This window comes from Polyergus mexicanus, unplaced genomic scaffold (genome assembly GCF_030449975.1).
Source record: "Polyergus mexicanus isolate NDT 795.1 unplaced genomic scaffold, iyPolMexi1.0 SCAF_4, whole genome shotgun sequence".
NCBI classification, from domain to species: domain Eukaryota; kingdom Metazoa; phylum Arthropoda; class Insecta; order Hymenoptera; family Formicidae; genus Polyergus; species Polyergus mexicanus.
The window spans coordinates 8,008,334-8,035,998 of NW_027223324.1; the positions used below are offsets into that span (position 1 = coordinate 8,008,334).

Genomic DNA, 27,665 nt, shown 5'->3' on the forward strand with positions numbered 1-27,665 from the left:
AAGCAGTGGTATCAACGCAGAGTACTTGGAAACAGATATCAAGCCGTGAATTGACGCTATTTTATTATCGATTATCGAAAGTTATTGAAACACAATTATTGAAACACGCGCGCATCGGCCAGCACATGTACGTTGCGCGTGCCTTTTCTCTCCGCAATAAATTCTGTCATGATATCTGTCATTCGACGATAGCATATGTATTATGTTCAAAACCCGATCCATAAATGTCGGACACGTGTACACAACGTATCGCGGAGACACAAGCGTATAACTTGAGCATAAATCTTGACCCGATGTCTCGATGTTTCACATCATCGGATTTTCACCCTCATAGGATCCACTTTTAAGGGATAAACGCGTGGTAGTCATATAGCGAAAAAAGAATCGCGCGGACCTCAACGGGCCGCAACGGCATGTATATGATAGACGGTGTTTGTCAAAGGTGCGCCAGTTCGACAATTAAGGTGTGCCCTTAGCAAACACTCGTTGTCATCGGCCTTCGCGATATTATATTCTAGTATCTTGAGTACCTCGTCGTATTAGAATAGACTATGCTTCTCCTTTTTTACGTCTGTATCTTTCTCTCCGCATCTTCTTTATCACTTAGAAATTAACTATAACTAGATTTTGAATTTTTATAATTCAAAATCAGAAATATATACATGAGCATATATTATGATGTAGAAAATTCGAGTTATAATTATTATTATATATAAATATCATAGATTATATATTATTATATAACATAATACAATATATTATATGTTTAAGAGATATACAAAATTTATGTAATAGAGATTTAATTCTTAATCATAAGATAAACGTAATTTTTTACTTAGCTCTAAATAAACTATTTTTTTTTTCAATTTATTAAACTAACTTTTTTTCTACTTTCCGTCTCTTCGATAATATGCGAAGAACTGAGTGAAATAAAAGTGAAATGCGTTTCGATATGCGGTCTAAAGGTATCGAATTCGATTGTTCTTCAATCCTTCTTAGATCTCTTTCTAAAGTTCTTCTCTAAAACGCTTTCGTGTTTTATGGCACTTTATTGTGAAAATATTAGGGCAAAAACTCAGAGTATACAGAGTAGAACGAGTTTCGTTTCGCACTTGAATCGCATTGACGACTTCAATCTCGGATATTGATTTTCACTTTACGAAAAGATCCCTCATCGCTGATTTTCGAAACCTCTATTTTTATAAGACAATGCAAATTTCGTGGGGGGCAAAAAAAAAAAAAAAAAAATATTTTGCAAGCAAAATTCCTTTTAATTTCGCGACAATATTCCCTTTTGCCTTCTTCCGACAAAAAGTTGTTTCCGACACAAGATGGTTTTACAAACAGAATTAAATCCGCAGATAGAAAAGGAAGAGCGAAGATAAGCGCAGAAACGCGCTCACCGACCGTGGCATCTCGCTCAACCATCGAGGATTAAATGCTTTGCTTCAATGCTCTTGTTACGCGCGGAATAACAAAGGATTCCGAGCCTTAATGCGAGCAGAGGTTTTAGTAAACACAGACACCTAACAAAGCCCATAAATCCTATATCATTAAGGAATCATTCGGTCTGCAACGTACGTGCACGCTCAACAAACAATCCAATGCTATACATTTTATAATTTATAATTAACATATACATTTTATCGAAAAAGGTATTTAAATAAGTTAGTTTACATTTTAAACAATTATATAAAAAGTTCTATATTTGATATTTTTTTACTTTTATAATTATATTTTGCATAGCTTATAATTTAGCTATTTAAAGATATTGAAAGTACTGAAATAATTTTTTGTTTCTTTATGAATTCCAGAAATGATTCGATATAAAAATATTTTATTAATAATAATTTGTGACGATTAATAGAGAGTTTGCTGAAGCTTAATTATAGTTACAATTGAAAAGAGTAATTTATTTTTCATTTTGATTACGCGAACAAAAATACGTGTCGTTCAACCTATTTTATGCATTAAACTGTGGTTATATATCAACCACCTTTAATGCCTATTTAGGTATCTATATCTATTGTCTCTATATTTGATTTGTATTTCTACTCTGTCCGCATTTGGCTATATCCGCATACATTGTCTGCACGTGCAGTCTGCAATCACTGTCCGTGTCCGACTAGACGTTGTCTGTATCTACTGTTCGCACTCCTGACCCACGCACGAGTCGATGAATGTACTGTATACGATAACACGCTATATATCTGCTATTTTCGTTGTACAACAACACGTTGATCTATTATCGAGGTCAATTAAATATTTGACTATTTTCACAAAACTATTAGTTTTTGTGAAAAGCATGTATAAATAAGAAAACAGAAAAAAAAAACAAATTAAATCTACAAAATACAAAATTCTGGAGAAAATCTTTATGAAATTAAAGATACAATTAACTAAAAATTTTAAGCATATGTTATGTAAAAAATGCATTATAAAAATTGTCTGATCAAAAATTCCTTAACTGTCATAGATAAGAATTGGAAAAATAACAGTTTCGAATTTTTTATAAATTTTACTTTCATCGGAAATTGATCATTATTCGAAATTCAACGAGGGTGGTCGCGAAATTCGTTTACGTAATATACCAGTGAATCCAGTGGGTGCGTTTTTGCTGCGCGAGCTCACTAGGAGGACATTTACGAGGCACTAAAAGATGAAAGTATTCCGCTGCCGCTGGAGCTTTTCATCCCCGAATAGATTAAACGCGTGTGTGTAAAGTGCGTGTTACGATGATAGAGCGTTACAGGGATATGTAATCGCACGATGGTTCTGAGCCTGAAAACAGGAAGTCGGAAAAACGGGGGCGTCCCCTCCTCTGTCATTCTTAGCCTTTTAAGAAATCCCACCCATTTGCCGTTTTACGAGACGATAAAAACGAACAGTTCTCTTTCAGCTACTCAGCACAAATGTCCGAGAACACGCACGAATTTTTGTGTCTCCGTATTTTATCGCGAATATCTTCGACGCGGGAAACGATACATTAATAATAAAGAAAATCAATTTTCCCAAATTTGACATGCTTTCCGGCCTTCTTGACATTTTCAGAGATCAACTTTTACGCTTTACCGTTTATAGAATATCTACTTTCAATTTTCTCCTTTCGTCACGCGAGAGAATCGCGAGACAATATTATTCATTATCCATAAAGTCGCAGAGAACGATTTGAAAATCGGACGAAGCTATTTGCAGATCCGTGCCGTGTCTAAATAATGCATATAGTCGTGGATAGAATAAACGAGGATTTCGGCCGAGCACGAGAGGAGTTTCAGCCTTATTCGAAGATTAAATGTCTGCGCCATCGATCAATCTCGAGCAAGCTCGGCACGCTGATATTACACATTCTTACCAATCCTCCTCGGCCCTTATGCAAAAATAAACAAGCCCGGTCCATCACGCTGTCGTTTGCATTAAACGTGGTTATCGAAACAGCATTAAGATTTAATCTAACTTGACCCGACCGTTACTAACTGCGGCATCTTTTTTCTTCCTGTCGACGGACAGGCGGAAAATCAGGCAGAGAAGAGGCAAATTGCTATCGCGGCGAACTTCCGGCGAGAGGCAATAAAGGAATCGCGAAAGAGGAACAGTCGTTTCTCTTTCTCCTTTCTTCAAATGACCCCTTCCTCGTTCTTGTAATTCGCAAGCCAGCAGGCCACAAATTGGATTGACATCAGAACGTCATTATCAGCTGCCGCTTTTCCTGTTTCTCTCGCCGCTCGTCAAACTCGAGTTGAGATTTTCGGCGCGGTGCCGAGGGAATTTATGCGAACGGAAACCAAGGCGCTATTTATTTTCAACCCTCGGAGAATCTACCGACCCGATAACCTTTTCGGTCGTCGCATCGTTATCGTTAGAATCGTGATTTAAATTGATAGTGGTACAACTGTTACATTTCTCGCGCGGATTGATATTGGATGATTGCATAAGTTCGTGCCTGATTTAAATATAAACTTCAATAGATTATATTTTAGAGATAACACTTTTATTAATCAATTATATAGTCTCCATTCTTTTCTACAAGGGTTTTCCAACGATCTATAAGCTTGTCGATTCCATTTTTGAAGAAAGAACTTGGTTTTTCTTGAAAAAAGTTTGTAAGATGGTTTTCGACAGCTTCCTCGAAATTGAGATTCTTGCTATTTAAACTATTCTGCAAAGACCGGAACAGATAAAAATCTGAAGGCGCAATATCTGGAGAATACGGCGGGTACTGCAGAATTTCCCATTGCAACTCCTGCAGTTTTCCTGCAGCTTATTCCTTTCAGTCAGGAGATGCGGCACCCGCGTATCAAGCTTGGAAATGTATCCAAGCTTTTTTAAATGACGAAAAGCGGTTGAATTATCGATGTTCAGCCTCTCAGCAATATCCTCAGTTGTAATCCTTGGGTTTCTTTCCACTAAGGCATGCACAATGTCATCATCGATGCCAGAAGGCCGTCCAGAGCGGGGTTGATCCTCCATGTTGAAATCATCATTTCGAAATCTGCCAAACTACTTTTTGACTGTTCGGAGAGCAGGAGCGCGGTCCAAATAAACGCTTTGAATATTTTTTTGTGCAATCCCAACACTCACGCCTTTCCGAAATTCATATAGCATTACATGCCGCAAATGCACCTTTTCGTTCTCCATTTTTAATGATTTCTCTTATGCACAAATGGACTTATCTGAACAATATCTGACGCTAAATTGACATAAGACAACGTCATCTATTCGGTGTAAGCAACAATTACCACACGAAGACAATAGAACTCCGCCATGCAGTAACTTAATGCCATCTATGAAAATTGGGCACAAATTTATGCAATCATCCAATATTTATATATCAAGAAATGAAGTCACAATAAAAAGATGATAATAAATTAAATAAATTAAAACAAGAGCAAGTCTATATTTAAGCAATATGCTTAAATATAGAAAAAATTATATGATGATTATATTATAGAATCTTGATAATAAAATTATATAATGATTATATAATATAATATCGATGATAGTTTTTAAAATTTTGCGTTATTTTGCGTAGAGCCGAAGGATTTATCTTTATCGTTCGACGCGCATATAAATTTTATGTTTGCTCTCAATACCTTGACTTTCTTGTCAATTTCTGGTCGCTCGAGCAGACAGGTTGTCTGTTGCGCGACGTACGGCGGTGGTGGAGGCGCCTCGGGGTCGTAGTTCACGTGTTGTCCGGCGCCTCGTAAGAAACCACCGGCGACGCCAGTGATTCGACCCCTCGTTGTGTCGGCCGCCATTCTTAAGGGAAAACTGTTCATGCTACCTCCGCCTTGACAACCGTCCTCATCATCAACGACGCCTTCACCAGGGGTTGTGCCGCCCCTGGCGAACTGCTCCTCATCTTCGTACGCGCTTTCTGGAAACATAAAAAGATAGATCGTTATAAAAGGATATTTGTTGCGTCATTACATGTTAAACATGGAAGTTTTAAAGTTTTGATTTTATAGTACAATCATATTGTATATAAAATAAATCTATTTAGATAATTGAGTATTAATCGAGTACTATGTTACATAAGTGACAATCTTTTGTAAAAATATATTGCTGTTTTTATGAAATGTTAGCATATATTTTAAAATACATATATACAAGCTACACTAAATTCGCAAAAACATAAAAAGCTAGTGCAAATATTATTATATAATCTTAAAATTGAATATAACTTTTACAAACATTTCGTGTAAATTTTTTTTTTTTTTAAAGCTGATATTTCGTATGTGAATTCGAAATACAAGATATCCTAATCAACGAACGAAAGATAAAGTAGTGTCGTTTATCGTGAAATCGATTTTCTAGCAGTAAAAATATATGCAAATGTAAGTAAATATTTTGTAAGTTTGAGTAAGCCAAAAATAAAGGTTATTCTCGAATTAAATTTCACATAGAAAAATATATATTTTAGTATGTAAAAATCTTCCTTTGTTTTTTTTTTTCGTTCTCGTAAAAAAATTGAACGCATCGTCGGCCATGCAAATTCCGGAATGGAAGAACGCAACGGATGAACGACGCAACTCTATCTTCGATGAACTCTATTCGAGAGAATGATGGATCGGAAGACGTACTCTCTTTTATTAGCCCTGGGGCAAACGCAAACACGCGAGCCGGATAGTTGTAGCCATTTACAGCGGATACACGTCGTCGTGTAATTCTCAGAGGATGATGCAATCGAGACACATACGCAGTAATGTGTCGATTGCCCGAGTATTTTACGTCATCATGCTCAAAGCGGAAAGTTTAACGGTAATAGTCAACTATACTTATTATAACGTGTCGGTCAAGTGACGCTCCTCTCGGATGTAAAGATGGACTTGTATTATCATCGGAATTATGTCGAGGGACAATGTAAAATGAGATCTACAATGCTTTTCATCGCGTATTATCCCCATACAACCGGGTTTTCCTCTCACGTCAATTATAAATTATATGCAAATTACATTTGCCAGTCGCGTTTCTTGAAATTTCGCGCCACCCGCAAACGTTAACATATCGCTAAAAATCTCGAGAATAGAATTTTTGAAATTAATGTAAATGAAGAAGAAGAATCTCTCTCTGATATAAAATCACGAATAAGAAATGGACCAACGAAAATTTGCAGCTATACTATCGTAATTACAATATAATGGCGAATAAAGCTAAAATCATAGGAAAGTGCGAAAGAAACATTGGGCATTTCGGGCAACTTTAAAAAATTCTTTTATCAGTTTAAAAATAAAAGAAGAAATCTCTTTGAGAGCACTTTTTTATTTACTACTCTTTCAGCTTCGAGAGCTGGAAATTGCAATAGTATCGAGATAAAATGGTTCGTAAAGTGATTTATTCATTGCCCCTCGACAAGCGTCTCGTAAATTCATTTAAAATTGATTTTAATAATAGATCGCGCGCGAGATACAGTCGCTCGGGGCTAGGCAATCGAAACTCGTTATCTCGTCGAATCGGTGCGTACCGATTAGTCCGCTGAGAAACAATCCCATGCACGCGTTCGCAAAAAATGATCGGCACTATTTTATGGAGCATTAAAGTTGTGTGTGTGATAGCTCGCTCGTAAAATCCGACCAACTGCTATCGTGGGGGTAAGAGATAACCAGTGAAATAAGCATCCGATGGTATTAAAGAACGCGATTGGTGGGACGAAGGCGCGACCCCTTTACGAAAAGACAAGAAATTGCCGCTGTCACCCTTCTCCCTTTGCGAACGCGCTATCGCGGCACTGTATGTGAAACGTGATTATTAAAGACAAATAATTTGCGTAAAGCCGCGAGATCGTATGCTCTGCAAACAGGATAATGGATTTATGCAATTTTGCTGACCTGCATCTGAATCAATAGGAACGAGAATGTTCAAACGAAAGGCTATTTACGGTAGAGTGACAAAAATAAAAAACGAGAAATCAATTATCCACGTATTCCGTTCTACATAAATGACAAATTAAATAAATAAATAATAGATAACGAGAGAATAATAAAAGAAATATTTCATCAACGTATAACAATCGGATATTTTAAACACATAATTGAGATAAATAGAAATTAAAGATAAAAATTATAATTTAACATTTTATTTATTGCATTCATGAATAAACTTTACCGATAGTTTATTAAAATAAAATGATAAAGTATAAGCGATGATACACTGCTATTAATTCGGTTGCAAATACGTTTCAATGGCTTTAAATTATAATGCACGGATAAGAGATGAGGAGGGTAAATGGGCGTAAGATAACTACAACGAGATATTGATTGCGCTTTAAGTGCAAACGCGGAGACTGAGAAACCCGTATTATACGAGACTCAATTCATTCCACAATACCGAACCTGCACATAGCTGAGTAATCGTTTAAGGAACTTAACTCTGCATCAGGGATAGCATCAAATTATCTGCCTCATTTCATGGTATGGCTAGATAAAGCACATTATCATTGTTCTCTGCGCGTAGCTACGTGTACTAGTAACAAACTAAGCTAAAAGTTAAAGTTTTTTTATCCCCGATATGATCACATACGGATCAAAGCGCTTATACGTTGTTAAAATTCGTGATTACGTGCTAAAAATGCATGAGAAAGCACATTAATATTTATGAAAGTCATTATTTGATAAAATTCTGAATCGATTTAAACGCGGAGTTTTTGTGTGTGTATGTGCGCGCATATGCGTATGTAGACCGTAAAATTGCAAAAATAATTTTTCAAGCTCTAGGTTTACTATATTTCCTTGTTATATATAATTTACATTTCACGTTGATCTCATAATGAATACGAACTCCTGATAGTTTGCTATCTAGCAATAAGTTTCTGTAAGTGCTGTATTCGTCGTCAAGACTTCCCAGTTCTAAATTATTGTGGAGACTTTTCACGGAAGCCTTGTGGATTATGTTTGATATCTTTATCGCTTCTGAATAAGAAATGTAGATGTATTTACCGAAATAAATAGGAAATGCCGAAGGATATCCAGTGAATATTCTGAAATTGTATTTGGAGATTTTTTTCTTCTATATCTTTTTATAATGCCAAAAGAGCGTACAAATTGAATTATAAAATATAAGATTATATAATGTTGCAAGAATTTATGTATACGTAATTTCTCTCATTTATAAAAGGATAATACATATTAAAATATTAAATTTAAATAAATAATAAAATATATTAAATTTAGCCGTTAATATCTGATTTCCTCTATTCATTTAGCAATGCTTATACAATATTGTATGGAATAACTGTTCATATAACAAAGTTGCTGAGAACATAAAAAGTTTTAAACATATTTCACCAAACGTATTTTTTTTATAATGGGAAATAAAAGTTTATAATTTCGTAGAAAAGGTCAACTTTTAACGTTTAGTTTTTATATGTATATATATATATATATATATATATATATATATATATATATATATATATATATATATATGTCAAAATACTGATTTCACAGGTTTATCAAAGGAGAATCATTTGATCGATAAATTACATGCACCGGTGGATGGAATAAAACGTTGGATTTAAGCTTTACGGTTCATCGACAGGTTAATAATGGAATTACTCGGCCGAGTTTCGAAATCTATCACTTAAACTGGATAGGAACGCCTGAATTTGCGAGATATACGATGAATGTGTTCACGTGATATGCCGAGTACTGCAAAATCGAGTCAATTCTAAATGTCGAATATGTCTATACATATAGATATGTCTATATATGCATACATATGTATAAAATTTTGAGAATGATTTTATTTCAAACTATTTTTCATTAATTTTCGCCCAAAAATTCGTCCCTTTTCTATCGCGATTATTTTTTTATTATAAGGAATTTCAGTTAGGAAATATAATTCTGTGTTCTCGATTATTTATATTCTTTGTTAGATGATCTATAATTAAACTTCTCATATAAAAGTTGTTGCAAGTCATAATTAAAAATTGAACGTGTGCTTATCAATTCACATATTTTATTTATGTGTTGAACTTTAAAGGAAGTATTTTTACATGCATAGTTTTTATGTAAAAATATATTCTAGGATAACTTCTGGGGAGAGAAACAACGTGCTAAATAATATGAAACATAGGTTCGTATATTTATAAAAACTATAATTAATCATAATATATGTATGCCATGTGTTTGTGTGTATTTCATACATCTAATTAAATATTAATTATTATTTCATATTATTAATATATATATATATTATATATATTAATATTATTAATATATATTAATTATACATATTAATTATTATTATTTCATATTATCTAATTAATTATTATTTCATACATCTAATTTCTAATCTAATTTATATAATCATAATAGTTAACAAAATTTTAATAATTATTTGAAATATGCAAGTATAAATTATTTTATGTTGCATATGCGAATCAGAGCGAGAGACTGAAATAATGCATGGAGAAGAATTTAGGATTTCTAGCTGGAACTAGAATTTTACCTCTATTGATTTTGGCAAGAAAATATGTGTGTGTGCGAGCATGTATATGTGTGTATTAAGATTAGTAGAAAATTTCTTAATCGATAAATTATTCGACGCCCAGTGCCAAGTGAGAACACGACATATGATTCAAAACCACCCTCCGGTTCACCAAGCAGAGTTGATAATGGAATTACTCTGGAACAAGTTTCTCGAAATCTGCCATTTAAGCGACTATCAGAAACAAGTACTAGCCTATGCTACTAGTCGATCTCTTATGTACTGTTACACCTGTTGCATAGCATCTCATACCTGTCCGATAAATAATTTTACAATATCGACTTTTTACTTGCACATATATATATATATATATATATATATATATATCTGTATGACTAATATTGTTCGACAATAATATATCAAATATTCCGCACTTTTCATATAGGCAAAATATTGAAAATGACATTTCAAAACACGTTATAGTATTTAAATATCTAAATATTAAAAATTAGCGTAAATACTCATAACTCAGGACTTATGAGAGCATTACATTGTTTTATATAGTATTTTTTCAGGAACTTTGAAGAAAATTATTGATTAAAGGAAATTTATTAATTAAATAAAATTGACGCTTTTATAATTAGCGCTTAAATAAATAATATATTTTTGTATAGCAAAAAATTACGAACATAAATCATGAATTTTAAGGAGAAATATACATGTATGTATATTGTGTTTGAGCAGGCCATTAACAAGCTGAGTTGACTGTGTACTTGCATTTGCGGATGCTGTAAGAGTAATCTACGATTGCATGCGAGAAAATTGTTGACCTAATGATAAGAAAACATTGTTGATTATGGGAGTAATGATCAGTCGGTTGATTCTTGCATCGTCAACGTTCGTGAGTTGATTTAAAAATTGCGTTAATGGGAAAGCCGTCGCGATGTGTATTTCGGAATTTCCTTTGCTTTGTTGCAACAATCGTTATTCGTTCTCTTTTTCTCTTTCTCTGTCTGTATGTGTAATAGGAGAGGAATCGTACTTATATATATTTTAGAACCATAAGTGTAGAGTTTGGAATCTTAAATTATATGTATTTACAGATAATTCATCTTACTTTTTTATAACAACTTTCACAAGATAAGAGTACAAGCTTGATATACAAAAGCGAGTTGTGATTATTTATGCTGTAAGATACTTATGTAATTGAATTCTTGCAAAACTTAATTGTCTCTATTATATTAAGAAATATAATGTTATCTCTCTCTAAACAAACTAAAAAAAAAAGCTTTTAAATTTATTTATACCTAAATAGGATTACTTGTTTGTGTGTTCCTGTTTCCATTTGCCTGAGCACATTATAATGTAATTATAACATAGAAATTGTGGCAGAACAGATCACACGTGTTATGAGAGTGACGTAATATCTTAGAGCTATAGTATTATTGTATATATTCGGCAAGTGAAAGACAGAGAAAATATTAGATGAACAAGCTTCAAAATAAACAGCTCGTATATTGTATTTAAAATATCTCTACCTATACTCTGGATATCCTATAGAATTGAACAAGTAATTGTAATTCTTATTACATAACAAAAAATCATCTAAAAAAATTAATTTTATTATTATTATTTTTTTTATCTTTTTATATATAAAATATCAGTTTGGTTGTATTACCAATTATGGGCTACCCTTTATGTCGAAAAGAGATACAAGTCATAAAGACTTCCCGATACATTTCCATAAAGACTTTTTCGTTAACAGTCCTTATTATATGGGTTCCATGCGTTTTTAGCTACCAATAATGGTGACGGTCACGGATTGCGAATACGTCGCAGAATCAAGGGAGATAATTTTTTTCTCCACTATTCTCGGAAATTTCCTCAGACGGATGAAATATCACCGTTGGATCTGCGAAGTAGACAGACAAAAAAGATATGGGAAAATTAGTCGAATGGGAGCGCGTCGGGCGAGAATAAACAGATGGTGGCTTAAATGTACAGGGCTTTTACGAGACGACGTTTTTCATTCCGTTCAATACTCTGAGGCTAGAAAATGAGAGTGACGAGGTGTAACGCGAGTAACTGTGAGTAGCGCGATCTCTTTCAAAAGCTTTAATCTAAAAGATATTCGCAGAAGAATTACTCGCGGGCGTTCCTCTATGAATTTACGCGCAACACTTTATCAAGGTTACTGCGGCAATGTTATGCGGATATGCAGGGTGTTTAAAAACAGAGCACCAGGAGACCCTACTATGCGGAAAAATAAATTGTGACAACTTCTCAAATCTTTAACTTCTTGAAATTTTTATGGATTGATAATATTTCGTCACACTCTTTTCTCATTTTTCAATTTCTTTTAGTATGTCGATGTATCGTTTGGCGAAAGTGATGCTCTTCCACGCTGGAAGATCCGGTTAAACGAAATATCCGAAATAAATATATGACTCCATTGTTAGTTTTCTATTTATTGTATTGGCTCGATAAAACAATACGATAAAATATATACGACTATAAAATATATGTGTTTACGTTTAAAAATAATTACTGCGATATTTATGTTATTAACTCTATTACAGTTAACTCTATAACAGTTTGCAAATTTTCCTACATATTTATAACTTAAGCGGCATTGATTTTATTGCACTAATTATTTTATTGTAATATATAAATGTTAATCGAATATTTAATTTTTTCAGTTCTTCTCATCTCAATCGCGCATTATTTAGCATAACTGTGAAACACATTGTAAGCAGAAATCTACAAAGACATTCATAGTCGATATCGCCTGTTCTGTCGCGCGTCCATATCAAACGATGGGTGTTCATTCAAAATTGAAATCCTGCCAGGCTGCAAGCTTCTGTCATTTTGCATATCACTGATTTCGTGATAACTATTCATCCTCGTTCGTGTAAGCCCCGCGCTCTCGTCTCTCTCTCTCTCTCTCTTTCTCTTTAGTTTATATAACTCTTTAATTAATTCTAACTTCAATTTATAAAGAAAGTTTATACACTCGCTAAATTAGATACATGTTTAAATTGAAGAAAATATTGTGTAAAACAAGAAAATATATTTTTATCATGATAAATGACGATAAAAGCGAGATGTGCGTTGTTAGCTCTCATTATGCAAAAATTACTTAATAATTTATACGATATATTTTGCTAAAACATGATATTGAAATGTGCAACATCGTATTCCGCATAAAATCAAGATTAAGCGTGTAACATATAAGAAATTGTTGATTTATTTGCTGCCCGCGTGATGATGAAAAAATCACAATATATACAAAAGAATTAATAGAATATATTATACTTTTTACGTAAGAGCGTTGAATTCATCGAAGGCGTTGCTGTAACGGGAATTTCAACGAGGAAGAAGACGAGAGCATTTTCTGGGCGACTCATTTGTAAATCAAACGAAAAATCGATATTTATTCAATAAATCAAACGTCAAGCGATTGATTTTGCGATACATTCGACAAAGAAAAACAACGAGAAAAAGAGAGAAAATACAATCAAGTTTTGCATAAAACGTAAACCGTTTTCAATAACTCTGAATTATAATGGATTACTAGAAATTATACATTTTTATATTTCTCAAAATATATATTTTTGCGTATTAATCTAATATAAATATATCATATATTGTATAATCATCGCTTTCCTTCTATCTTTTGCACGATGATTGAAAGTTATAGCATCAAACTGAATATACAAAATTTCCTTCTACCACCGAACACTATCGCGTTATTAATTTCTATCGTGAAATCTCCTCTCGCGTATGCTGCATTTATAGACTGTACGAACGAAAATTAAAACCCCATCCGCATAAAGTGCAGCGTAATATAGCGTATGCCGACGCAAAGCGTTTTAAGTGAATCGACGCGGTAATCGAAAAGAGTATAAAGACTTTGAATATACGCGCGGTCTTTGATCTTTCGCGCCTTGGCGCGATATATTTCGGTGTGCCGTGATTCGCCATAATATAACGAGCGAACGAGAAAGCCGGAAATATTGCCAGTTTGTGTAAAGTGGATGCAGCTGCACAATAGACGGATGCGATTTGTTGTTCTCGCTGAATAACAAGCCTCCATTCGTATTCCACGCTAGCAATACTTTATCTCCCTTGCTTTTCCATGAAAATTACAAAAATATTATATTTGTATGTAAAAACCGCTTATTTATGTTCACTAAACAAAAAATTTTGTCCCAAAACGTCATTTTACGAAAAGATGACTCTTAATCAAATTACAGTTAAGATCGAGATGACGGAAATGATCAATTTCGTATATCAATACGTATATTGCAAAAGTAGCTTTCGAGAAATCAGAGAGTCTATCTATCACTATTCCCTTTTTTTTATACGCGTGATAAAGCCGGCATAATTAATGATTCGCCTAGTAATCTCGAGAGGAACGTGTGTCGCATGGAAACAGGCGAATTTAATTTCGACGGTCGAACGAAACCGTTTGTCCTACTGTTTTCTCCCTCTTCCTTTCCCCATTACCGATCTCCCTCTAATTTGTGCACTTTCTATAACCCGATTGTTTTCGACATCGACTGAAAAAATAGGTCGCTTGACAAAGAGAGCATAGATAGGGCAAGCTGTTCTAGCTTGTGCTAGATAGATGGGGGACACGAAATGACGCAGACAATCCCGTCGAGTTACGAATTTTAAATCCTATCGTTCTGTGTTAGACACGCGCGGATGACGTATCGCATAGCGTGTCCGAGACACGAGGGTGATAAAGCCTGACAGATTTTTCTGACGTCACTTTCATTCGGCACCGTCGGATGGATCGGACATCTTGATCGCGTGTGCCGAATAAATTCTGCGCGGGAAATAATTTTCATGCCGCTTTGGCAACGTTCGATATTTAAATGCGACGATTTGAAAAATGTATCAATTAAAAATATGGCGATTATACTCCGTTATTGTCAAAAACTTGGAGAAAATTGCAAAATATATTATCAGATTGTATTAAAGCTGAAATTTATGTTCTATTTGTTTAGAAATGAAAATGAAAAATACTAGAAATATTTTTTTAAAAAATGCGTGAGCAGAGCAAATGTCGATAAATAGAAAATGTAAAGTATACGTATTAAAATGTTTTTATTTTCTACTTTATCTTGATCTATTATGATAATAAATCTCACTCAGCATATATTTCTATAACAAATGTGTCATTTTTCCATAACGACTTTAATGAATATCTGAGAATGAAGAACGTTAACTCTCTCTTACACTATTATGCTTTATAACTCTTCATATATCTTCCTTATTCACTTTTGCTTTTCTCTCTCTCTCTTTTCAAATATCACTTATTGTTAACTGATGCACAAGATTTATGTTTATTCCCGAGACAGTACGTTAAATGAGAAGCCAGAATAGTGAAAGAGGAATGATAAGAAATTATAAACGAGTCGCAGCGACCGGGTTACAGTAAGTGACAATTTATCGCGTCATAACTCTATCTGACAATGAGTTGCTTTAAAGGAATGAATACCATCCCGGAATTTCACGGCGAGCAGAGTTTCTCGCTCAAAATGATAGCCGGCACAAAGCCGACGTCCGTCGCTCTCTTTTCATACGACTAGATCTCGCACAGATGGACAAATAAAAAAGTTATGAGAAATTCCACATTGAATTTTGTGGTTCGTGTCGCTTCTTCCTCTCTCTTTCTCGAGAAATTTAATTTTGTTTGTCTCGGGAAAAAACGTCGACCGTTTTCGTTTTCCACAAATCCGTTAACGCCAAGCCGTTGCGACGAACGTAATGATTTATGACAAGGAAGCGTAGCTAGTTCATTCACAATAGAGATAATTACAATATTAAAATAGAAGAAAATTATAGCGAGATAATATAATTGATTCGAGATATAAAAATAATATCTCTGCATTATGACGCTCATCTGAATACAGAATAATTTGAAATTATAAATTCTGATTTTTGTAAATGTGCATATCTAATCTATTTATAATGAGAACAATATTATTTCAGTTATGGAAATTTGAATTAATTTATATGTAATTAATCTATTCTTCATTCTAAGCATAACATTTCTCTTTTCTTGTTATGCATAAATAATTCGTATCAGAAATATAATATATCGAAGGAATATTCAGCTGGTTCAACTTCGTTGGAAAGATATCGAGATGCTTCTTTGAAGACACTGTTATTCATAAGTTTATCTATCTCCGACAGAAGCTACAAAATCCGAATACTTACGCGAGAACGGATTTCCTTTTTTGATGATGCAAAGCTTTTACCAATCGCGGAATAGTCTTGTTCTTTCGGAAAAAGCGTATTTCCAAACTTCTTTGACCGATAATTACTACTCAATGTAGATTCGAAGAAAGAAAATTTCGTTTAAAAATTTTCCTCGAGAAAGAGAAGATAAGAACGATAGATTAGTCGAAGAGGATTGGCGGATAATAATTTTTTATTCGTTGAAACATGCTACGATAAGTAATAAGGACAATTTTCGTATTGTAATCCCTTGGGACTACAATAGGACGGCGCATCGATTATTTTCCTTCTATTGTATCGGTCCTTTCTTTCGCTAGCTAATTATGCGGATTCATTTACACGAGCATCGAAATAAATGGATATCGTCTGTTAGCCGTGACTTGCAACGAATGTTCCTCGCACGTACGCGTGCATGTTAGGCATTCGTCTGGCGAAAAGCCAAAGTCATGAAACGTCGTCCTTTGTCTGCTCACCGAGAGATATTCAGCAGGCTTAAACGCAGCGGGACGGCGCTTTGTCTGATCCGAATCGTTCTTCTACTACTGTACCCTGCGCAATTTTAATATCTAATTTCCAATTGTGTCACAAATCTGCGCCGCTACGTGGCCGCTTAATGACAGTTTGCAAAGAGTGATCCCTGACTTTTACGAATCAAAAAAACAATTAGACATCACAGAAATTTAAAAAAATCATTTTCTTTCGTCATTGCTTTCCCCTTCAAAGTAATAGTTTTAAGCCGTTATGCGTGTATTAATCTTTACGTGATTTATGTTAATTTTATGTTTATAATATTATTTTATACATTAGTTATATGTATATATCTGTTGTGGTAATATTAATTAATATCATTTTATACAAAGTCTTTTATTATTATGAAAATTTAATAAGATTGAAAAATATTAAGTCAAATTTTTCTTCTGCTAAATTTTCGATCAAAATATTTTATACTTTTTTTTTTATATCATTATATAATCCATGAGTTCGATAATGAAATAAAATCTTATCAGATGGCACAGCTGGATGCAGCTTGTACCTGCTGTTTCTCGTGAACACCGGTGCGTAAATGAACATGGGTCATTAGTGCGTATAATGAAAATGATTAACGGCGATCGAGAGAAATTGTGTGAGAATTACCTTTATAAATTGCGAGACAATATTCATAAGTGCATTTATATATACTAGGTGGCCCATTTTAATCCATCCAGTCGAATATCTCAAAAACCAAGCCCGGAAGAGAAAAATGTTTCAGACAAAAGTTGTGTGGCTTCAAGGGGGCCATAAGACGGTGACAATGATTTGACCTTGGAAAATCATTTGAAGATCATGTGAAGGTCAACTTTAAAATCTTAAATGGAAACACCCATTTTTTATTTAGTATTCTTGTAGCTGACATCGAGAGCTTTCCAAAACACTATGATAAAGTATTTTTTTATTAAGTACTTTTTGAGTTATTTTATATTTTAATCTGACATATTTTGATATAAAAAATTAAATATCTCGTAAAATATTTAGTTTTTGATAATCTTACCGTAATACTTTTATGTACAGAATAATGAGACAAATCAATTAGTATAAAAAAAATTGTTTTTAAGAAAATTATTCACAATGTATTTTTTTAAACATATATTTGTTTTTTTTTTGGCACTAATTAATTTGTCTTATTATTCTGTACATAGAAGTATTACGGTAAAATGATCGAAAACTGAATATTTTACGAAATATTTTATTTTTTATATCAAAATATGTCAGATTAAAATATAAAATAACTCAAAAAGTACTTAATGAAAAACTACTTTATTAAAGTGTTTTGAAAAGCTCTCGATGTCAGCTACAAAAATACTAAATAAAAAATGGGGGTTTCTATTTAAGATTTTAAAGTTGACCTTCGCATGAACTTCAAATGATTTTCCAAGATCAAATCATTGTCACCATCTTATGGCCCCCTTGAAGCCACACAACTTTTGTTTGAAACATTTTTCTCTTCCGAGCTTGGTTTTTGAGATATTTGACTGGATGGATTAAAATGGGCCACCCAGTATATATATATATATTTTATCTTTATATATTATATATTATATATTATACATTATAGATTAAATATAGAAAAAGTTAGACGTCATTGCATTTTAACTTCGTAAAGAAAAACCAATAAAAATTTTATGTGATAATAATTGTACAAATCTTTTGAGTATCAAATTTATTAAAATCTATATATTTTTCTATCAAAAAATATAAATATTATTTTGAATCCTGTATAATTAATGGAAAACAATAAAAATAGGATTATAATAGAATTGATAAAAGATGGAACTTGCAGGTTATATCCATAAAGACATTACAGAATTGCTCAATGAGCTCGAAAATTGAGAGAGCTGTCTGATATGACGGTAATTCTATCGTGACAGCGCATGATGTCGCAATAATTCCTACGCGATAGTCATTCTATCAAAGGTGCCAATAGAGAATGACGAAGGAGAACTGTAATAGTGAATTATCCAGCAATTTATAATTGTTATACGCGCAACAAGAAATTATTTAACCTGCTAATGATCGTTATGGATAAATCATTGCGATAATTGCTATGATCAACAATTTGAATAATTCGCGCGATTATTTGTCAATCATTATAAGAATGCGATTTTTGACATAATTATTTACAAGTCAATGTGCGATATAAATCTTTCATGTAAAAAATTCTGTGATTAAATATTATCATAAATTTTTTTTTTAATTTAAAATTTTTCAACCGCGATCGATAAAAGACTCTACAACTAGTTTTTTTTAAATAAAAACTTTTAAAGTAAGAGTTGATCAACAGTTCATTTGCTTTTTGCTTCGCCTGAACTATTCCAATTAAAATCGCACATAATCCTTCAGAGATAGAAGATCGTTATCTCGTTAACTCGCAAGCGAGATGAAACTCAGTTTGAATTCAATTTATCATACAATTCATCGATACAGCGCGACACGTGTAATAAATATTATATAAGTAATGAAGTTTCCTTGTCGTTATTCCTACTTTCCATTTCTAGCCTACAACATAAAAATGATATTTGACAATTCTTCGATATATTTGTCTTGTAAGTTATAGCCGTTAACACGCTATAGGACGCAACGTTGCAGTTCACGCTGAAAACCTGCTTCTCCGAATTGTGGTTAACCCCATGCGCGGTTAAGCTAATGGCGAAATCGCGTTATATCGAAAAGGGGACATCGAGAAGCAATGGCAACATCAATTTCGGGAGTACGCGCGCCAGTCAGAAGAATGTGTCCGTCCATCATCGCCTAATGTATCGCGGATCGTATCTATTGTACTTGCGGCGCGTTTAGCTTTTAAGAAACGACCAGAGTTTGCACTCCCGATAATTCGTAGAATTTATTGCGACATTTTACGCAATTTTCTACGCAATATATCGCGTATAGAATAATACAAGCTGAATAACTGTTGATTTTATTCGCAAAATAAATAACGTAACAATTGTAATTTGTTTTTAATTGTAAAAGAAAGCATAAATGTGTAAATACTGTTCAATAAAAATATGATTTTCTTAAATAGTCGAGACTACTGAATTGTGCCATCTATTAATTATGGCTTGAAATGACATTTAAAAGTCAATGTCTAGGAATAAACCAAAGTGAAAATAAAAGATCGACGAGAAACAACGGCGATAAATTTCGTCATAGGAATTGGGAAACGCGATCTCGACACACTTGATATTCTTCGTTCTGAAATAGACCGATCGAAAAAAGTGCATTAGCCACGTTGGAAATAATAGGTCGCAGGCGAATGGAGAGTCGAACATGACCGGCTAAATTTTGATCTAGAAATTCGATAGCTGGATGCCTCTCTCTCTTTCTTTGAACCATCGAGTCAGTTTCCCCTTACAACTCCGTTGATGGATCGAAGGAAAAAAATTGCGGGATATAATGCACGGGCTAATGTTCGGAGACGGCAAGGATTCCTCGCGCGAGAATCATGGGAAATGTGTATTGGAAAAAGTAGATTTTAGCTTGCGTACTTTTCCAGCGAGTATTTCCGTCTCGTATTCTGCGACAAGAAGAGCCATAATATCATATTTTTGTGCAATAAGTTCATCGAAGCGTAGATTTATACATATTCAAAGAAGATCATTACGCGTTATAATTGTTCGTCTTTCCTTCATCTTTCTTACGCCGAGTTCTTTTCCCGGTGTCAGGAAGTCTGACTGTGCTATGTTAATAACGTGATGTTTTATGAGAGCTGTCACTCGAGATAAGATATGGCAGAACTTTAAACTTTTATATTCTTACAATATAGCGAGAGTAGTATTTTATTATTCGTGAAATTTGCGGGCGATCTTTTATCGATATATTCTTCAAAAATTTTTTATTTCTACGAATCCACGAGAAACGAGATAATTAACTAATAAGTCTTGACATGGTTAAATCTTTGCCAAAGGAACGAATTTCCTTGGCGGAATTGTTCGCCTGTTTCGTAGAATTACGATTTTAATCACCGTGCATGATGTTACAGTTAGTGTTTCTGACATTCGCCGGAATAGCTTGTATATTCGCGCATCGTGGATTCACAGCATCCTTGTGGGAGAGCACGGCAGTTTCGGCGTTTCTGTAATGCCGGTGCCGTGTTATATCCTTACTAGTATAATCACTCGGTATGCAAAATAGCAATTCACACGGTACTACATAAACAGTCGTCAGATACCGGTCAGGGCGTGATCCTTTGGCTTGTTTGTCCGAATATCCGTCCCCCTGATCATGCACCGAGGGCAAATTCACCAAGTCACTCTTGGGTTACAAGGCCACGGTTTTAAACGCACACACGAGCAGATCCATCCGGAAGCCGGCCAAATGGTTCACAGCCATATCGCAAATTCAATATTCTAGAATTCTATTAAGATTCAACGCGCAAATCTGTTCTCGTAATGTAATTATAAATTCTCATTATGAATTCATCATTCTTCATTATGATATTTACACAATGCCATTATTTACACCTTGTATTAAGACAATATATTGAAATAACAATTGTTTTAGAAGAGAGACACAATTATAATTTATAAATTTTTAATTAAAATTTATTTCCGTTTAATTGGTAAATCCAAATTTTATAAATAATTATCCAAATAATCTTTTTTAATATTCTGTTAGTTTTTAATAAATTATTTATACAATTGATCATTAGATTTGATTGTATTTCCCCATACTTACTTTGAGATAAATTAGAATTTAACACAAGCATTTTTCTTATTATTGGCTTTAATTAATTATTCTGTACTTCTATAATAGCATCTTTTATTATTTTGCCACAGAAATTGTTATATATTTATCAGAAAAACTGCGTAATTTCTCTCGCCTAATTAAATATGATTTTAGATTTTATTCTCCCAATCACATATATGTATTTTCAATAAATGTTTATTTATTTATGCTAGAGAATCTATTATGTAAAAATAATAAAATTTTAATATAACTCTTGCACAAAGACTAACAAAAGTTTTCGCAAGAATTTATTCGCCTTGTTGTTTTACGCGTTCCTTTCTCCTCAATTTTCACGACGTCGCATTCGATACGTGTTGACGTTTTTGACGTAACATCGGAATATATATATATATAATATAATGGAGGACTACTGGGATACGAGACAAATGATGCGTGAATAACGAGGACGGTATCGTGGTTGAACGAACCATTGTCAGCTATCGAAGCGCGAATATCCGACAGTTGTACACAAAGATATCCTCCAATAATGCATCAAAATTAATAATGTTAGTGGCAGTTCTTCCCGAATGAGTCTTAAAACGACGGATAATTAAAAAAAAAAAAAAAAAAAAAAAAACGAGGCGTAACCGCGAAATAAAGCGGTTTAACCGCGATAATTATCATCGAATGAATGTCGCACTGTAGAATCTCCCCGAATTCTAACGAGACTCCGACGAGAAAGAGATTATTTTAATAAACACGCGAATATATGACCGCGCAACGAGATTCTCGCTAAAATATTTCTCGCCAATATTTTTTCGTCCAATCTTGAAAGTAATTCAAACGCTCGATATACAGTTCCATAAATATTTTCGTAAAGCGGCGGCCATTTCTTCCGTCTACCCATCCATGAACGGTCGTTCGTCGTCATCAACGACGTATACGAGATACACGACTGATTACGTTCAAAATTCCTTGGTAAGGATGAATAAGAATATTGAACTTTCGATGCGTGACGATTTATTATTCGTGAGATCTCTCATATCGAAACGAAAGTATTGAGGGTTTTTGCTGGGTATTACGATTTTATTTTCTCTCGCGTTCGCTGCGCAGCGAAAATCAAATTTATGGAGATTGATCATGCACCGGTTAATATCGTAATCATTCCGGAATATGCATGTCGCGCTGCTTTAATTCTCATACGGCTCGTTATTTGCAATATATAAAACTGACTAGTGATACTTCTCTATAAGTGCATTACGCTAAACACATTTCATGTAGAAGTACTCTACTCTATTGATTCTGTATTGGTATTTTTTATATGTACTGTTATATTATTGCCATTATATATATAGTATTAAAAACGTGTAACTTAAGTTTACATAAATTTTTACTTAATTTTGAGATAACAAAAATTTGTGAATAATAAAATCCTTGAAAAAAATAAGTTTAAAGCAATGGAAAATAATTTTAATAATTTTACAAGATTGGTGAGAAACGAGGACAATAAACAATAGCAAAATCAATAGAAAGCTTTCTTTTTTCTACCTGTACTCACCGATCTCCGGTATGTTCCTGTCATGATTGCCCTCGGCTGAAAACTGAAACAGAAATTTTATATGATCAAATGTGTGTTGATACTATGATATATTTTAATAATATAGATAATTAGAGATAAAATAGGATACGTGATGCAGAAAAATTTAACCTTAGACTAAATAAAATTAGATTATAACATTTCATATATATTATAATTTATAATCATATTTCTTTTACATTCGTTTTATATGTAGAACACACAATCTTCCTTCCGTAATATATAAAATCATCATTATAACGCCCATGGATAGCTGTAACCAATCTTATTATCTATCTATAAACTCTCAAGATTGCCTATAAAAAATACTCTTTGTTTCCGTCAAAGTTTACTTAGGATAAAGGTAGATAGCGAGATAGAGGGCACCTGAAAAAAATACTTTTACTCGATGACGCCAAAAGAAACTTCAACATTTTAGCAATGATGCGAGAAGGCTGATAAAACAATGACACACCATTGTTTTCCCTGAAATCTAACAAATATTCTTACTTTTGTCTCCCTGTCCGACAGACACGACAATAGATCGATTCATACGTTATATTGCTTTACGCACTTTGTAATATTCACGGAAAACTTTTACTTTACAACGTATATGGCGTGTTGAGAAAAAACATTCTTTGCGCATCGAAGCTTAAAAGAAAGAGCCGAGAGAAATTGAAACTTATGCAAATCAAGTCTATCATTCAATTTTCATATATTATATATCAATTTTTAAAGATTACCAATGTAATTTTAAAATATTTTCATTATTTCGCCAAAATGTGGTTAAGCGCACAATTTTATTTAGTATTTAGTAAAATCTTTTATTATTTCTATACATAGAAATATAAATTAAATTGAGTAAAATTCAAACGTATATATTACAAATACATTTTAGATTATAAAAGCATAATTTTGATGAAAATGAAATATAAAGATGTTTTTATTTTATAAATTACGTACCTTGTGATAAAATCATACCACGTTCGATAATTTTCATTGTTTAATAAATTTTAATAAATCTCTTAGAAATAAAATGGATATAATTCTGAATCCTCCAACTCAAAGCAATCCTTGTTATTATTATTATTAAAACATTATCCCTTGTGACATTAGAGTAAAAAAAAAAAATTATTTCAGTGAATCAATATTGATGCGCTACACGTTCTCTTACACGCTCTGTACTTTGCGTGATAATTAAAAAAATTTATACGCTATGCAATTTGTTAAAGTGAAATAGAAAAAATACGTGAATGAATGTATCAATGATTAAACATGATATCCAGCGTCACAGTCGGCAATCTCGACGATTAAATTACGCGACGCCGTGAAATATGCACGAGCGTCTTGAATTATACATTCGTAAAAAAGAAACGAGATATATACGAGAGAAAATACTGCCTTTGCGGCTCTTCTTCAGCTGCGATCTCCGCGAAATATAAACCGGGTTTATTCGAAAAATCGTGATTCTCCCGGCAGATAGAAAACCGGTGTAAGAGAAGATATCCCGCGACTTCATCTCTCTTTCACCGCGAAAGAGAAATTTTCAGATAACCCTCTTTCGCGCTCGCGAAAGGGAAATGGCGAGAGATGCTTCTTGAGAAAGCAGCCTCTCTTCCTTGCGGGCTAGACCTTCCGGGCTTGGGAAATCGATAATCTGCCCTCCCTGCTCCCCTTGGCTTCCTGCAATTCTCCTCGATTTAGGGCCCGCGCCGTCTTCGCGCTCCAATGTTCAAGTGTGTCGATCGAGAACCCAATAACGTCGCACGTCGGAGACTGATTGAGGGTATGTCCGCTGATACCCTCTCGCTATATCCATATATTACCACATCTTCCGGTATAACAGATTCTAATCTAATATCGGCGAATTAACACGTTCTAAATTGTTAGATTATTATTTTTTAACTAATTATATCATTATTATTATTATTGTGTATGTATATGTCATTTATATATTATTATTAATTCAAGAGTTCTCTTAATTATGTTTTCTGTTCAAATTTAAATTAAATTGTGATCAAATTTCTGACTTCTTTTTTATATTTATAGAATGATAGAAAAAGATAATCTCTTTTTTGTGTTACTAGAGGATGATTTATATATATATATATATATATATATATATATATATATATATATAGTTGTTTATATGTGGAGTACCGCGAGTCTTGTCGCAAGATGCGTTAATCCCTCAAGATGAAAATGGAGCGACAAGAGAGATTGGACGTCGTTGCGATTTATTTTCGCGTCAGTTCGTAATTCGCCGTCTCCATCCACGAATGTTTCGTGCAGACCTTCGTTCTAATGGCGACCCTTTTCTGCTCATAAGTGGGTGCACTTTCGGGACACGTAAGCCGTGAGAATTGATGGAAGGCTCGTTTCGCTGTATGCCCGCGAAAATCGAGCTTCACGTAAAATTGATAAATTTTACGTGAAATTCGTGGAAACTCCTAATGCGGGACAAGAGCGACAACCTTATTCCTATTTGATAAACTTCTCGCTGCAAATTTATAAAGCCAACCTCCAAGAGTTTTCGTTTGCATAACATTTCGTGATGTCATGTATATACTGGGAAAGAATGAGTGTAAACAGGATGTTTCGTAAAGCTTGCATTTCAAACTTCCAGAACGTATTCATTGACAAATATGTATCTAAATCTGGCTTCGTTTAAAATTGAGTAAAAAAATGTTGCAAGATCCATTAAGATTAAAAATTAAAAGCTCTTCGCACGGATTAAGTTTTACGAGTTATAATTAGGATATCTTAATTTCACGGCGTTATCTTCTAACTCTTTAAACATAAACTTTAATTTGATAGAATTTTACTTAAAAGAGCTGTATTTGTAAGATTATACGCTGTTGGAAATCGAATCTTGCGATAAATGACTTTCATCGATTTTCTTGCTAAAGAGGGAAAAATTGAAAGATAAAAAAAATCTGTGATTAAAAAAATAATTCGATAAAAATAAAATATCTTGCAAGTAACAAATTCTTATTTAATGTCAAATGGAGCTTGCGTGTAATTTCGAATGAAGGAATAAATAACCATTTCTACCATTTTTAAAACAAATTGTTCATCCTTTAACAGATTGCGGAGAAAACTCTTCTTTTTATATCAATCAACGTTATCAACCAACGACCATGAAACTAACAACCAACATAGGCCACGTGGATAGCTCGAATCATACGATGTTTGCCAACTCGTTGAATTTATCTCAATTCCATTAGTCCACTAAATTTAGACACAAAGATCAACGCTTTGCAAGATTGCCGCTGTAAATCACGCAACCCTTCTTTTTCAGATATTAATGAAATCATGACCGATTGAAATCGTAATCGACTTTGATGTAATTTTATCCCGCTTAAAGGCTTGCTTACTCTAAGCGATTTTCGACACGAGTAGATTAACTTGCCAAAAATCCGATCACGTTTCCAAACAACTTATTTTCCTCGGCAACACGACAAAATGCATTCTTTAATTTCTCTTCGGCGAAAAATTAATTCAATGAGAAATATTTTTCACTTGCCAGAGAATCGAAGAAACATGAGAATTCCGTTTTCTTTCAATGCCTTTTGAGAATTTTAAAAGCAACTTTTAATAAATATTCAACTAAAAACGTGGAAAATACAATAGAAATTATAGCTTGTAATAAGTATCACAAACACGAATAATCTATTTTATGTCTTTACACGAAACACATACGAAAAATTTCAATAAATCTCAGGTCAGTTTAATCGAATATTCTCGATATATATATTTCGCAATCGCGAACTCCTGAAAGAAATATTGAGCGATTGCTAAAACGTATATTAAAGAAGCCTGACTTAATATCTTCAACTGAGAGCTTATAGATAAGTTTAATAACTTGCAGTTGGCTGAAATTAAATATTTCGCGATATTCCTAAGATGAACGCTAAAGTGCAATGAATAGGAAAGCGCAAAAAAAATTCAATATCGCATTAAAAATACAATCAAATCTTAACGAAATCAGTCGCGCATACAAAGAATACATAAAATATATCGTAGCTCCAGAAAATAACAATAGAAAATTACAAATTACAAAATACAGAAACGTCAAAAAAAAAAAAAAAAAAGATAACGCTTAAATCGCAAAATGCAACCGAGGGCCTCTCGCGTATTTATGAAGATACCTGGGATTTCTTGTCGACTTATCTTTTACATCCTATCGATGGCTGCGAACAAAATTGTACTTTCGCAAGGTGACATTCTATAGACCCCTTATCGTTCCTTATCCGTCAGCCTGGCATGAGAGAACGGCATCGATAACGTGGACAAAGAACGCGCGCGAACGAGAGATAAATGAGAGCGACGGCGCAAAATTCGATTTCCTTCGGTTTCGCGTCTCGCCGGAAAATATGCATGTAACGATGAACGCGTAACGAGGGAAGGCGATAGAGAGAAAAGCACCGGGCGGTATTTACTTCGTCATTATGGCGATTGAATGGGAGCCCGATTAAAATCGCGCTTGGGAACGCGACTCGTATTGATTAAAGCGACGACGGGCTGCCAGGAAGAATTTGTGCATCCGCGAAAATACCTATTCCATCGAAAATTTACATATAAACGTGTAAATATATTGATCGCAAATCCGAAAGTAAAGATCCGTGATATGTCGGAGCTTTTGTCGAAAAATCCATCGATTATTTGATCCAATTTTATTTTCATCGCCATTGTCCGGCGATATTTGCGA

General features: G+C 33.6%; 1 protein-coding gene across 6 annotated transcripts in view; it reads right to left on the minus strand.

The window, feature by feature from the left end:
- Trpgamma (Transient receptor potential cation channel gamma) overlaps positions 1-27,665 on the minus strand; it is an 83,336-nt gene that overhangs the window by 22,013 nt on the left and 33,658 nt on the right. For 5 of the 6 annotated variants that reach the window (XM_070294799.1, XM_070294803.1, XM_070294802.1 and 2 more), the window contains 2 exons: positions 22,927-22,979; positions 5,091-5,377 (listed from right to left, as the gene is read on the minus strand). In XM_070294799.1, the coding sequence (XP_070150900.1) occupies positions 5,091-5,377; positions 22,927-22,960 (321 nt within the window). In that variant the 5' untranslated portion in view covers positions 22,961-22,979. The remainder of the gene's footprint in view (positions 1-5,090; positions 5,378-22,926; positions 22,980-27,665) is intronic. The other variant, XM_070294804.1, reaches the window with a different exon arrangement.